Source organism: Trachinotus anak, unplaced genomic scaffold (genome assembly GCF_046630095.1).
Source record: "Trachinotus anak isolate AG129_WGS33_773 ecotype Australia unplaced genomic scaffold, CSIRO_AGI_Tana_v1 ptg000028l, whole genome shotgun sequence".
Taxonomy (NCBI): Eukaryota; Metazoa; Chordata; class Actinopteri; order Carangiformes; family Carangidae; genus Trachinotus; species Trachinotus anak.
Genome location: NW_027273879.1, coordinates 11,879,251 through 11,894,554, shown reverse-complemented (window position 1 = coordinate 11,894,554; position 15,304 = coordinate 11,879,251). Strand labels below are relative to the sequence as shown.

The window sequence follows — 15,304 nt, the reverse complement described above, 5'->3', positions numbered from 1 at the left end:
GTATGTATATGATTTAAAAACCAGGGTGCTTCTGTGATATTACTTTATATACACATACACACACACACACACACACATGTGTTAAGTGTCCACATATATATATATATATATATATATATATATATATATATATATATATATATATATGGAGAGAGAGAGAGAGAGAGAGAGAGAGAGAGAGAGAGAGAGAGAGATACAGAGCCATTGTGTGAGCTTACGATATGAAAAGTCACATCATGGCTCACCTCGGTACGACCTCTCATTCAGCTCACTCTCCTGAGCTGTCTGAACAGGAAGCACCATCTCCAACTTGGGCGGGGGTGCACTCAGAGGATCAGAGCCTGGTGGTACAGGTGATGCTGTAGTGGGAAGAAGGCCACGGTCACCCCCACCAAGGCTGTCCATCCCCGTTTCTGGTCCGAGCCCAGTGTCAGCTACCGATGGGTCCATGAGCACATCCTCTAACTCCCTCTGGAGCTGCTGCTCACTTCCATTCCCCACAATCTGATACACACACACGAAGGAGTAAAAACACACATACACATACACATGCACACAACCACACCAAGGAGCAGGGACAAAAGGGGGCACAGAAAGCAACACATTTAAACCCAAACACATGTAATAAAACAAAAGACATATTTTTACACAAAATCATCATAACGAATCAAATTTAGGGTAATCCTGAGGCCTACATGAACCATTTCTCTGGCAGTTTTTTAGGAATGTGCAGTGGCTCTGCCTTCAGTAGTGATTCTAAGTGAGTGTGGTGAATGTTTGAAAAGAAGAGATGCTTTTTTTCATGTTGGCAGTCACATATATATATATTGATTACATTTCATCAAATATTAGTGATTAGTGGGTAAGTGTGGTTGAGTTTTGCAATAGTTGCATCCAGAAATCAGAAGAGCTGTGCCAACACTTACTGTATGTGAGCTCATTCTACCAAATAGTAAACAAAGTGCAAGTTTAAGGCTGGACAAACCATGAAGTTCCACAAAACACATTTCCCTGCCTGCTGTGGCTGCAGCCTGATGTTAGGCAAGAAATGTAGAGCAGACTTAAACTGCAGAGGGCACTGCTGCACTAACCGGAGCTGAGAATAGGCAATTAAGAATAGAGAATCTGATTTTTCACTTTCTGTGGTGCATGTGATTATTTCATTGTTGAATATTCTGGTTGATTTGGTCATTTCTTCAGTGTTGTGCTGTTAGACTCTGGGGCAGAATATTCTACTACTACAGCGTCAATGTCGATAATCCTAAAAGAACTGATGTGAAGCAGCTATCAGTTCTATATTTAGGTTCACACATCTGACAGACACACATCTAACTGCATCACTATGCAACTGTAGTGGGGCTTGTGATTTACAGGTAGTGCTAAAAGCCTTGGCACCTGTCACATACAACTTCAGTCCTACATGTAAGAATGTCTATCACTACCATCATCAAAACTAAACTGTTGAAAAAGCTGGCTAGGGCCATCACTCAACAGCTGGCAAAAATACAGGAAGCACAAATAATCACAGACAGAATCACCACGGAATCACATCACAAAAAGAGAAAGGAAAAAAAGAGATATACAAGCAAGAGAGAGTTGGAAAGGAAACATAGCGAGAGACTAACCTTAAAGCTGACCTCTTCCTCAGAAATCACCTGCATAACAAACAACAAGTTTAGACACACTGACTCCTCTCTGTCTGGATGGGCTGACTGGGAGGGAAATGTGCACAAGAGTGTGTTGGCAAAAACCAAACAACCAAAACATGATATCTGGATGACTGAGTGTCAGTGAATGGAGTGATTTCACCACTACATACTGAAAACAGTGGATGCATGTCAAGTACTGCTTCTCTTTGCTCTGACAGCAAGCAGACAGTGGCAACTAGGCATCACAAAACTGACCTCAACTGTCTTGTCCATTAAGAGACACTGTACTCGTGTAATGTGCAAACTCATACAACAAATGACAGAAAAAAGTGGGACTTCTTCCTCTCAGCTGAATATGCAACATCCATGCTCTGCTGGCGCCATCTGCTGGTACCTTTACAACACCAAGTCCACAATTCCTCCCTTCACAAAGAAACACAGGTATAGTATCAACATAAACTAATGGACAGAGTACATAAACATGCATGGCAACTACTTCAAAAATAGGAAATGTGATGACTGGTAAACTGAAAGACAAGATTAACCTGGAGAGGAGAGGAGAGGAGAGGAGAGGAGAGGAGAGGAAAGGAGAGGAAAGGAGAGGAGACGAGAGGAGAGAAGACGAGAGGAGAGGAGAGGAGAGGAGAGGAGAGGAGAGGAGAGGAGAGGAGAGGAAAGGAGAGGAGACGTGAGGAGAGGAGACGAGAGGAGAGGAGAGGAGAGGAGAGGAGAGGAGGGGAGAGGAGAGGAGGGGAGGGGGGGGGAGGGGAGGGGAGAGGAAGGGAGGATAGGGGAGAGGAGAGGAGAGGAGAGGGGAGGTAACCTGAACCCATTAGGGACACACAAAGGATGGTGGCTGGCAGCTACATTTCTTTCATCAGAAAGTCTTCTTTCTCTTTGTGGAGAGACACACCCTGGTCACAAAACACCATTATTTTCCCTGACAATGAGTTCAAAGCACTTGCTGCTGCATCACCATGCGCCACACTGTTTGTAAACTAATATCTGCTGAGTGAGTGCTAACTGTAGCACTGAACTGAGCCACAGAGGGCATACTGTATGTCAGACATACTGTAGCATGATAGCACATGCTGTATACTAGCAGAAGCAGCTGATTGACTGCAGATGGGAAATGTTTTCCTAAAGTTCAGTGGCATTGAACTTGCTGATACTGAATGACAAATTGGTAAAATATCAGCTGACTTGCCTTACACTTTCAGCTCACACAAAAACAATGTACAAGGGATAGTGTTCTTCAGTTGTTTTATTTGTATATGTGATGATGATCCCTTTGTTTTTTTCACTGCCCGATACCAACTAAATAATACAGAGAGTACAGTGGAAGAACTAGGCAAACAAATTGAAATTCATCACAGGTTTGAGAAATAAGAACAAGTTGTTCACTACAAATAAAGCCTATGAAAATGCTGTCAGTCTTTAGGGATGTGCACATAACAAGGATTTAAGGACTTCATTCCTAAGTAGCAAGTGAAAAAATACACACAAATCTAAGACAAACTAAAGGGGGTAGAGTGAGAATGTGGAAAAAGCAAAACAAACAATGGTTAGCCTTATGGTTAGAGTGTGAGACTGCATGTTTAAAAAGATGGACGAGACCTTCGGACAAGTGGGCGATGAACACAACCTGATAACAATGTAATCTGTATGAACTGTAACCCTAACCTGCCATTTAAACAAAACATACTGTTGACAAAGAGGTGACGATGAAATGAACATCAAGATGTTTGGAAAATCATGCCTTGGGTCCTTAGATACACTCGCAAAACTCTTTTCACTGTGCAGAAACGTCTGGCCTCTTGTCCAACTGGTATTTTGAAAATACTTATAGCTTTACAGTTCTTGTCATTTTTCTTGTGTACACAAAAGCTGATTGTGACTATTTTCCGTATTAAGCATACTAGAAAGAAGCACCTGAGGAATGGATTTCTGCCATGAGGTCACTGTGAATATCAACAGACCAGTGACACAGTGTGCTCAGCACCTAAACTCTAATTAGACAAGGACAGCTCTGAAGTCACCCTTCTCTCCCTTGTACTTCTGTCCATACCTACACCCAACCATCCTTACCTTCAGTCCTGTCTTTTCGTCATCACTACCATTATTAGTGGAGGAGGGTGTCTCGTCCCCCAGCCGGGACACAAGGACAAAGTCCTCACTGTTGAGAGTGGACACTGAGTCCGAAGACACGCTAATCTTCCCCACCGAGCCCTTGTCATCCATGGCTGCCGCTGTTAAACTCAGCCACGCTGCTCATGAATGGAAGACGGGAGGAGGAAGTGGTGGGAGATGATGAGCAAAATCACCTAGAGAAAGAAAAAAATAAATAAAGAAAAAAAGCAGAAAACAGTCATGAGGTGATGAAAACCATGAAAAGCATCTTTTAAGACGACTGGAAACTTGGCTATTTGGACACTAACCCTCTAAAAATTGTGAAACCATTCATTCTTGACTTTTAGAGGTCTTTTTAACAGCTTAAGGAAACTCTGTGGCAGCTTTACAAAACTCAAAGAGGGGAAGCATAAAGAAAGAGATAGAAGGTGTCAAAGAAATCTTAAGCAAAACAGTAAAAGCGAAAGACGAGAACAGGCTAAAATGAAGGAAAAAAAGGATCTGTGGGTCATTTAGAGCAATTTTGTCGATCTCAGCAGAATAGAGGGACGGTATTTGCAAAATAGCTTGAAGCAAGGCAAAGCCATGGTGATACGGATGTCATTCAGAAAAAGAAACATGCATGTGAAAGTGAGGAATTAAAGGAACAAGCCAGCTTGCTACAACCATCCATCTATCCTATGTCAGTAATGTCCCTTACAAAGATTCAATTGTGGTCCCTCACCACCCCATTAGACATGTACACCAGAAATATATTACCTAAACACACAAAAAAGATTTATTGAATGTGCTAATTGCATTGTATGCACTCCTCAGCTCATGGCGGCCACCGCAACCACAAGCAACCTAAACCGAGATCCTGTGGAGAACACTACACATCATCAGCTCATCCCTCACTTTGCCTTTCACCCCAGCTCCCTTCATAAATTCATCAACGAAATATTAATATAGCATCAGTTTTTGGTAAAGAAAGATAATACAACAAGCCAACAAATATGACAACGTGTAACCAATCAAGACACATGCAGAACTGTCAAAAATTCTCAAAAATCATATTGTTATGTGTGAGAACAGCTGATGACAGGACAAAAGACTTGGAAAGTGTCCAACAGGTAAGGGATGACAAAAAAGAAAGAAAGGGAAAGATGTTTTTCACTTTTTACCAGTGGTAAAGAAAATCACTTAAACATCAAAGTTATGATTCAGTCTCTGAGTTTAGGTATGACAATAGGAGGTAAAATTTAGGTAAGAATCAGTTTTATAAACAAAATGAGGAAAAGCGCCATCTTAACAGTTATGGCATGAGGTTTGGAGGTGCCATTGTGTGTAACACAGGAAGAAAGGCACAACAGAAGGTTCTGGCAGAGGTTCAAGAAGAGACCATAACAAGCTATTTCTGGCAGTTTCCCCTCTTAACTCCTCCCTTTCACTGTCTCCCATCCCTGTCCAGTTCATTACTCTTTTCTCTTTATCTCCCCCCCTCCAATCTTCTATTTTCTCAGCCCTTCTCTCTTCTCCTCTGCCCTTGCCCTCATCCATTTTTGTAAAGGTTTCAGTTGCTGTTTCTTGCACTTAACTCTCCTGTCAAACCACCGCCCTTCCTATTCAAAGCAGGTCCCACTATGGAGAAGTGCTAAGAAAAAAATAACTACAGTGGAAAGGTCAAAGCAGTTAATATTGTAAATTACTTATGGTAACAATGTTATACTGACCCAGACTAACACTCAATACGAGTAGCCATCTCTTTGTGACAAGAAGGTTTTAGAGCAGCTTCTGCTGATATGAATGTTGTTATTAGGTTACCAACAGAAACTGAGTAATATAAACTGACTGCTTAGGCTTGCTCTCTTTATCTTTTCAAAGCAAACTGAAGAAATAAGCGACTAATATTCAACCAAAAGTCCCTGTTGTTGTCTCAGTTGAAAGACAGGGTTACAGGGTAGAATGATTTGTCATGTTCACCTACTGCGACGCACAGAGAGCATCAGATGATCTTTGCACCAAGTATAAGTCCTATAACTTATGCAGAACGAAGTGGCTTATGTTTTTGTTTAACTTCTCCATTATCAACAACTCAACCTCATGTTCCACAGGTAGCAGTCATGTTTCACTTACTTCTTAATGAGGAACTGCAACAATTCACAGAGCACACAAGTCCACCACACCTCTGTTTTAACTCCTTTTCACTTCTTAATGTCATTGCAAAATCCCAGTATCCACATGTATGCATCTAGTTTACCAAATGATCTCGCATAAATACATCTCATAGAGATCAAGTAATCACCTTCATGAGTTTATAATCAGAAGACTGATTTAATGTTAAGCTCATGAATTTATACTAAAGATCAAACATCTACTATCATCAAGTCTACAGTTTTCACTCACACCACAAACAAACTGACTTGCTGACTGATTTGTAAACAACTGGACCAAGACCCAAAAAGTGGGTCTTAGTCTTGTTTGGTCCGCACGAGTGTTAATTTGACAGCTTTCAAACGTGCATCAACATATGGAGCAAATGGCAAACTACACCAAGTTTTGTTTGAACAGGTCAACAGTTAACCTAACAGGTTAGCTGCGCAGCTATGTACAGTGTATGTACAAATTATTGCAAACAAAGGAAAGAAAATGTGCTTATCTAAAACTGTGTTCAGTAGGTTTACTCATCCCTTTGGGGACCTACATTTACAAGACTGGCGATGATCTCAATTGAATGTCAGATTGTGGGAAATGTAATTATAATATTACAACAATGGATATAAACAAATCTAATAAATAAATGAATATGATGGCCCACTGGCCATACTACAGAGAATAGCATCTGATCATATCATCGGAATAATATAGTTGGACTTATGATATAGCTCTGCAATGATTCACCATCTGCCTTGCCAAAAATGATTCTTTCAGTCAGCAATAACAACTCACCTTAAAGCCCCTACACACCAACTGTCTAGAAACACAGGTGTTTGTACCTAAGTTGCCTGATTAGACCTCGTCTCAGGACTGTGTGGGCCTGTACAGATGGTGCTTGATTTACAGCCTCCTCATTCTACCAATAGTTTTATTCAATTTCAATTGTTATCATTGTTATTACATCATATAGTTTGGTTACATCATGTAATAACTGTAATATAATGTAATAATGTTCCATGTCACTTAACATAACACAGAATTATGACATAAAGTTCTACAATTGTCATCTTACATTCTGGAGATATCACGGGTCACATGTACAGTGTACCCTAGTTTTCTACAACTATAACCTAACATTCTAGAACTGTAATGGGTCACAACCGTTGCAAGCTCCATGTCATTTAACATTCCATAACTGTAGATCCTACAAATGTAACCGTACATTCTAGAACTGTAATGGGTCACAGGCACAGATTTTTAGGACTGTAACACAACATTCTAAAATGCCAGTGAGCATTCTAGAACTGCACTCCTCCATTCTAGATCGGTAACTTTTGAAAGATCCATACTCACCTCATAATCATGACCCATGACGTAGCCTGGAATTCTAAGCATAGCTCCTCCCAGCTTCAGCCTGACTAGAGGACTGATCAGCCAGAGAATCAGAAACACCTGTGTGGTTGTGCAGGGCCTTTAACCTGCAGCAGAATCTTTTTAAGTTCCACCTCGGGCCAACTCCATTATCTGAGAGGAGCTTCCATCTGGCAACTGTCAAATATCTTTGTACAGATAAAATACCAATTGTAACAAACAGCAGATAACCACAGTACACCTCAGTCCATAAGAAAAAGAGCATCTGACTCAGTAGCAATCAAAAATTTGCATCACTCCTCAGTCCTTTTCACAGGCGTTTAATCTTGAGGAGACTTTGCAGATGTTTACTCCACTTTTGGCTCAAAGGCACCAGCTTTCCATTTTTAGCACACTTGTAATCTGAGTGATTAATCTAGTTCTTTTTCCTCAGATTTTTTCACTTGATGAACTTTGAGTTTTTTGAGTTTCTTTCTGGTCTTTTGTTTGCAAGTTTTGCCACAGTGGCTGCTGCTGATAAGGCTTATTCCTAAAAACTTATAAACAGTCTCAGAGCACATCTATGTAAGCATTGGCAGTGAGTGAAGCATTAGCAAACAGCACTTTCATGAAAACAAATTAATCAACAAAATAATTTAAACTCCAATACCTAGGCCTTTTTTTCAGTCTTTTACATTCTTGAAGCCTGAGTGGCATCCCATAAAGCCTCCCAAAAGATTTATTTGAGGCTACCACCTCATACTTAAAGTCATTAATAACTAACCCACCCTATGAGAAACACCTATAAATATCAGTAAAGTACTGTATTTGGTTAGAAAAGAAATGAAACAGTGGCCAAGTCAATCTTTTCACTAGAGAGCAATCTAAAGCTGAGCTGAGACTCCACAACTTGTGATGTTATCTGAGAGAGATGGCAATTAGCTTCACAAATTCATTCATGTTTTAAATCACAAACACTGAAAACCTTATCAACTTTTGCAGTTGAGCTACACACACATGCAAACATAAACAGGGAAAAAACTACTGTTTTATGCCGGATCACACATACCTTACACGCACACAAGTAGCTGTATTATGAACACAAGTAAGCACACACCCACAGGCACACATGTGCATGCACACACAAACCTAGCACTCTGTTTCTGACTAGCTGGCGGCTCCAACAGGCTTATAATGGTTGCCTTGTCACCCTGCTTCCCTCCTTTGCCTCAGTAACAGCTCTCTGCCTGCTCCTGCTAAGCTATACTGTTTGTTATCAACCTTTTAAGTGCCACGGTACACTTCCAAGAAAACACACAGGCCATTACCAATCAGGCTAGTGATAGAATTTCTTGTCTAAATGCTTAAAAGGTTCCTAAATATCTTTAACTGGATGACATTTTTTGGCTCGTGAGTGGATCTTCTTGAACTTTAACAAAGTTGCTCCGTATAATTTGATTTTTACACATCACATTCACCGTACTTGACAACACCATCTTGTTCTCTAGAACTGGAGTCTGTCTCACTATTTTTACCCCAGCCACACCCTTTCTCCTGATTTCTAAACTGTGTCTGTTTCTGTCTCTGTTTTGAATCTTTTGTTTTAATTCTTGCTTTGTAAATATCTTTTTCCCATTTCTTCTGACAGGGCAGGACAGAAGAAAATATGTTATCATGACAACAAGATCATCATTTGCAGCATTTCATTTGATCCAAACCACCTTTCGCAAAGGTGGTGATACTCATGCAAATATTTTGCTGCTTATATGTCCTGTTACTTCTGACTGATAAAGTTCTGAAAGTTCATTCAGGCTTTCAATAAAATATCATTATTTCAGACATGAATAAGGGCCTTTAGATTTTTAAGTTACAGGATCTACACATTTAATTTATGTCAAATTTCATAGTAGGGCTGCAGTAAAGATTATTCTCATTATGAATTAATCTGACATTATGCTCAACCTACCAACAAAAACAGAAAGTTGCTTCCATATTTAAACTTAAATATCTAAAGCAGCAGGGTGTAAAATATTTTACTAAAAATGATTTTTTTAATAAAATGTCGCAATAGATCATTAATTTCCCACTGACATATTCACATAGTCTGTTTTGTCTGACCAACAATCCAAAAGATACTCAATGTAATATCATATACAGTAAAGAAAAAGCAGCAAATGTTCACATCCAAAATTTCTATTTGAGCCACAGAGATTTTGGCAATTTTCCCCTGAATGATTGATCGATTGGTCGATCACTCTTTTTGTCAATCAACTAATTACTAATCAATGGACTACTTGTTTCATGCAACATGTAACACCTGTGCTTTAGCTCTTCAAAAGTTTGTTTCCCAAAAAGGTCAATGAGTTCAGTGACTGATGCAATGTGTCTTATAATGTGATACTGGATACTTGAAAAATATATATTTTGTGTTACCTATTTGCTTGTTTTTAGGGAGAAAAATAAACAAGCACATATTCAGTGATAAGATGCAGCGGAGTTGGTACTAAATTGTATCTTTCAATTCTATCTTTCAACCCAAACTTTATGGTGAATTAGAGCACAGAGTTTTATCAACATAGCTATTAACACACAAAGTGACAACAACAGTTAGGGTTGATGTAGTCTGGGTGTGACCTGCAATTAATTCTGGGACCAAATGACTGACAAGAGTGACCTCTCTTAATTGTTTGTTACAGTTAAAAACAGAAGCACAGCATCTGACAACAATATCTATGTCAATCCATGTGTAAAAATGTGCACACTAGAAAGCTATTCCTGCCTTTTCTCTGCCTACCACTCCACTCTCCAGCTGAATGGTCTGTTCTGGGCTGCCAGCTGGGCGCTGCGTGCACCTCACAAGGGAGAGGAAGACACAGCCAGACACAGCCAGAGAGCATTCAGGCTTGCAGCACAGTCCCTTTCGACGCGCCTCACAGCAGTGAAAGAGTAAGACAGAAAGGAAAGGGAGAAAGAATGACAGAAAAAGCTGAAGTACCACAAGGTCAGTCACAAGGTATGGTACAGAAGGAAAGAGAAAGAAGAGAACCAAAAGAGAGGCTCTGAATGATCAGGTCATGATGTACAATTCCAGGAAACACATACACACATAGACAGACACATGCAGAGCCTAATTTACATCTTGTTTGTACTGTGTCATCACCTAATAACCATCTCAGTTCAGCTTGACAGCAGAGCACAGGCTCCCAGTTGGCTATCCAGGAATGAAACCTCTGCATATCTCACATTCAACAACAATAAAGAAAAAAAAAAAAAATCAACTCAGTGCAGGCCTGCCTTTTAACTTCTGAAATGGAGCACTCGCTTCAACAACCCCGTGAGATACTGAGCTGCACAATGTGTAGCTATTCACAGACATGTATTTATCAGTAGATTATAAAGAAGCCCAAAAGGGAAACTTGACACCTGTGTGTGAATTCGTGCTCCAACAACAAACAATTGTTAAGGGTGTAGGCATTTGGACAGTATAACTGAAAGCAGCAAGTCCAACTAATACAAGGTTAAAGTTAAGTTAATCATACAGGTATTTCATGTGAATTATGGAAAATAAGAGGATGTTTTAACTTCACTCTCAGATATGACAACAGTCATATAAATATTGATATTTCACAATTCTGCAATCATTTAGTCAAAACAACAGGGAACATTTTACAAAGGATATTCACAGTAGCCTGATTTGAATTCAATGAATGATTCAATCATCATTCTTTACCATGAACTGATGTGTTTTTACTCATTCACCACATTGTCAACTGACTCAAGGGGCTGGCTGCAGGAACTTAACACACTAATAATACAATTAGGGGTGTTAAATGTTGTCTATACAAGTATTGTCTGTTACGTGTCTATATACATACATTTCATATCACTGCGGTTGTTCAGGAAGCATTTAAACTGAGGACTGAAACATCAGTGGTTGACCAAAACATGTAATCTAAAAAGCAGCTCATATCATAACCAGTCATCTTTAACACTTTAACCCATAACCAATTCAAATAGTAGAATAATTACGAAGCAATCAGTGATTCATAACACTGATTAAAGTTCTAACCCTCCGAAGGGGGGGGGGGGGGGGGGGCAATGACTGGAGGTCTGAATAATTTGAAGGATTGATTAATAATAAATACATACTTAGCTATGTATATCAGTATAAGTCATTAAAGATTACCAAAGCAATTATTGACTTTTATGATCTGAATTATTAGCAGTGTTTTTATAATCCACAGCTGCATGCACCAAGAGATCACCTATAAGACAGCAAGCTTTGATTTTAGATGCAAGTTTACATCCACTGGTGCAAGCAGGTAAGTCACATTGGTTATAAAGTGTGAATGCAACATTATTTATGCTCCACAGAATCAATCCCTTAACATGTCCATCGGGCTCCTCAGAAAGTCCTGGCATTGTGGCAAGACTCCATCAACGTTGCCTCCAAACATTTTTATCTACATTTAAGTTTAACAACTAAACAGATAACCGTCTGGTTTGAAACAACCAAATCAGCAGTTCAGGCAACAAGCTGAATCAGCAAACGGTACACTTCATTTTCAAGTTGTTGAACAGTGCACCACCACCCACAGCTACTCATGCAGCCATTGCATAATGCCATCAAAACCTGATATTTCTGAGTTTTGAAACCCAAATGTGATTTATGTTGAGTCAACAATAAGTGAGGAAGACGTTTTGCAGATGTTACTGAGTGGATTAACTAATCCTTTGACTTCTTTTGTAACTCCTCTGATAGCTATGAAATGCATTCCCATGCTTTTGACCCAGCAGTCTCCTTTCATCTCATCCACAGCAACTGGAGGAAGGAACCACTAATCTACTACAGTTGATGCCCCCCAAGCCCACCAGTCAGTCTCCACCAGCTTCCCAAATAACAGGTGCATCTGAGGGGCTTAGTCTAAAATCAGTTGCAGACCAAGCTATAATAGGAGGGATACCAGGGGACACACCAAGGGAAAATATGTAACAGCTCAACAGCAAAATGCATAAATTAAGTCTGCCATATTTGGTCCTGAGAAGGGGCTTTTAGTGTACTACTTTGGTTCACAAGTCCTATATTTTATTATGGATCACCTGACGGTTGCTAGCATCTAAACTAACATGTAAATGGTGAAAATAACTGAACTTTTAAAACTTCTAAAATTATTTGTTGCTAGTATTACCATTCTTGCAATCTTATCAGTTCTCATAATTCAAAGAGGGAATAACTGAGTTGCTGTCACAATCATAGTGTTACAACCTGTTAATTACTTGCAAAGAGATAGGCCTAAGAGATGCTAATGTTGTTCACCTGCATTCGTACTGAGACCTATGTTTAAGAAAGCATATTAGGAAAACACTGGAATCAATGCAAATAAAACCCCTCTAATATACATATTAAATGTTATCAATACAGCAAATATTTGCATTAAGACAAATCTGAGTCTGTTTTTTGTGCATCTGTGCATGTGTCACCCGATGAGGCTTTACAGCAATACCTGTGCTTCAGGAAACAGAACAGGAACAAAGAGCTGAGTGAAGTGGCAGTTGGCACATTTGGCTCAAAGTTACCATACATGTGGTCCACTGTTGGAAACTATTCAAACTCGCAACAAAACAAAAGGTTCCTGGTTTCAACAGTCCTATTCTCAGAAGTAATAATAACCTGACTACAGCTGGAGGAAGATAAGGCATTAACAAAATGCAATTCACATATTTATACAGTTATACAGCTAGTCTGTAAATGTATCATAGCACTGATTTCAGCTATTGTAATGAGTATTTCGGTGAACTAGAGGCATTTCTGAAATTATTTGACAGGTTTCATTCAAGAAAACGATTAAGTACAGTTAGGCAATGCCTCAAAGTAGACAACTGAAATCTTGATTGTCAAGATACCCATGCACGCCACCACAGACTCTTCAAAACAGTTGTTGTTGGTCCCTCCCTTGTCATGTGACAATAACAAAACTTCAACAAACAAACAATGGAGTGGATTACGTGAGCATTGTGTCTGAGTGCTTGACTTAAGGACAAATTGAGGCAGAAGTTAATTACATCTGTAAATATCTGTAGGGCAGTTTCTATTAACTGCTACTGTTTTAATCAAAGAAACAAGAAAGGTCTACATCTTGTCTCCTTATGGCAATCCAAGAAAAGTAAATTACTTAAACATTGAATCTAATTCTTTATTACATTTATGTCAAAATGCACTTGTATATCTGTGGAAAACTACCATTGCACTACTAAGGAAACAGAATGGTTAACGTGATAATCAGCGTGTTGTGTGGTATGACTGTGTGAATCAATACACCATAACAAAATAACAATAACCTGCAGTAACCATAATCAGTACTACCAGCCTGTGCAGACACCGTATGTTGAAAACGAAAACAGAGCACACCCAGTTGTCACTCCGCCCTGAGCTCAAGTATTTACAGTGACAAATAAAACAGGGAAAGCAATAAAGAAAAAAATATGTGTTACACTGATCACAACTCCTCCAGAATGGTTACACATCCATTCACTGTTTGACAGATAATAGAAATATAATGGCAGCATACAGTAATTGGGATTCTGGACACCTCTTAATCTGGTTACAAGCAAACCTGCTACACGTTAATGCAGCATGTACAATCACATGGGTCCCTGACGTGTTTCAAAAGCCACAGTTCTTTGACAGATAAGTTATCCCAGGTTAAATAATGTGTGCTCGATAATGCTGGAGGAGCTTAATGTAGCTAGCTCCACTGATAACTTACTGCCTCACTTAGCCCTCACCAACCTGCCCAACGGTAGCTAACCTAGCTACTCATCAGTCATCGATTCAACGACCGACAAAAATGTTTAATCACACAGTGACCAATTAGCAAAACTATCCCGCCACAATAAAGCAATTAATGTCAAGTGCTATGTCAAAAGTGTTCGCAATAATTTGGTTAATAATCCCGCTGACTGGCCCTCGCTGGAGAGAGCCCTGATACAGGCCATTACTGTATATAGCAGGCTAGCTAACGTATGCTAGCCATGCTACCCTGAGAGTTACAACCAACAAAAAGGTATATTTCTTCATAACTGAAGAGACAGCCGCATTTAACCTAAAGATTAAAAAGCATGGGCAAGTGCAAAACAGCTTACCTTTGTTCCCACAGTTATATTTACTCCAGTGGCGGTTGGCACAACATTGCACTCTCCCAGTAACATCAGCAGCCAACAGCATCCAGCCGAGCTGTAAACACAAGCCTAACCAACCCGCTGACATCCGCACTGCGCATGCGCCTGTCAGTGCCCCCTCTCGCCTGTGCTGAGGACGGGAGGCTTCATGTCATGATGACTGAAGAGCTTGTCTTTGGGTCTTCTGGGGGGAGTCTGGACTCTGGACTCATATGAGGTAAGTCTGAGACTGAGTCACATGGCATAACCGTCTGTAAATCAGTGTAATACAGGTGAAAAATACACATAAGAATTAACCAGTCAGTCAAACAACACTCAGAACAATTACTTGTTTTTCTGTCTCATGTCTTAAGACCACAGCTCAGGATGCTCAGAACTAGTTTATTTACATTTTTTTTGTGATGTGTCTTACAGAAGAAAAGGTAGCAGTTCTACCTGCTGTTTTGTCTTAGATGCGTCAAAATCACTGTTTGCCTCAATGCTGAAATGATTGCTAATATTATGTAAGAATTTAAGTTCAAATGTTCATCTTTCATTACTTCCTTTCTTTCTTCTTTAAATGCCCCCTTCTTACTTCACACACTGAGACCAAACATTGCCTCAGAAGTTCAAACCCAAGTTAATCCAATGTAAACCCACATAATTCACTAGTATTTGGCAGCAGTTGGACGGGGATGGCATGGTGTGTGTGTGTGTGTGTGTGTGTGTGGTGGGGGTGGTGGGGGGGTTGGTTATTAATCTCCCAACTGCTTTAAAATCAGCCGTCAGTTGTGATAAACACACCCATTACTCTCATTGTGTTGCAGTCATGCTGGCCCTTCCTGTCCAGCCTGTCAGGGCTGTTGTTTCGTTACAGTTGG

At 39.9% G+C, this 15,304-nt stretch overlaps 1 protein-coding gene across 3 annotated transcripts in view; it reads right to left on the bottom strand.

Annotated features, from left to right (window-relative positions):
• LOC139611226 (rab GTPase-activating protein 1) overlaps nucleotides 1-14,548 on the bottom strand; it is a 71,617-nt gene extending 57,069 nt beyond the window's left edge. The window contains exons 1-4 of one of the 3 annotated variants that reach the window (XM_071465694.1): nucleotides 14,409-14,548; nucleotides 3,738-3,973; nucleotides 1,626-1,655; nucleotides 246-504 (exon numbers count right to left, since the gene is read on the bottom strand). In XM_071465694.1, coding sequence (XP_071321795.1) covers nucleotides 246-504; nucleotides 1,626-1,655; nucleotides 3,738-3,890 — 442 coding nt within the window. In that variant the 5' untranslated portion in view covers nucleotides 3,891-3,973; nucleotides 14,409-14,548. Of the gene's footprint in view, nucleotides 1-245; nucleotides 505-1,625; nucleotides 1,656-3,737; nucleotides 3,974-7,268; nucleotides 7,394-14,408 lie in introns of those variants that run through there. The other 2 variants (XM_071465695.1, XM_071465696.1) reach the window with 2 other exon arrangements.
• Between the last annotated feature and the right edge of the window lie 756 nt (nucleotides 14,549-15,304).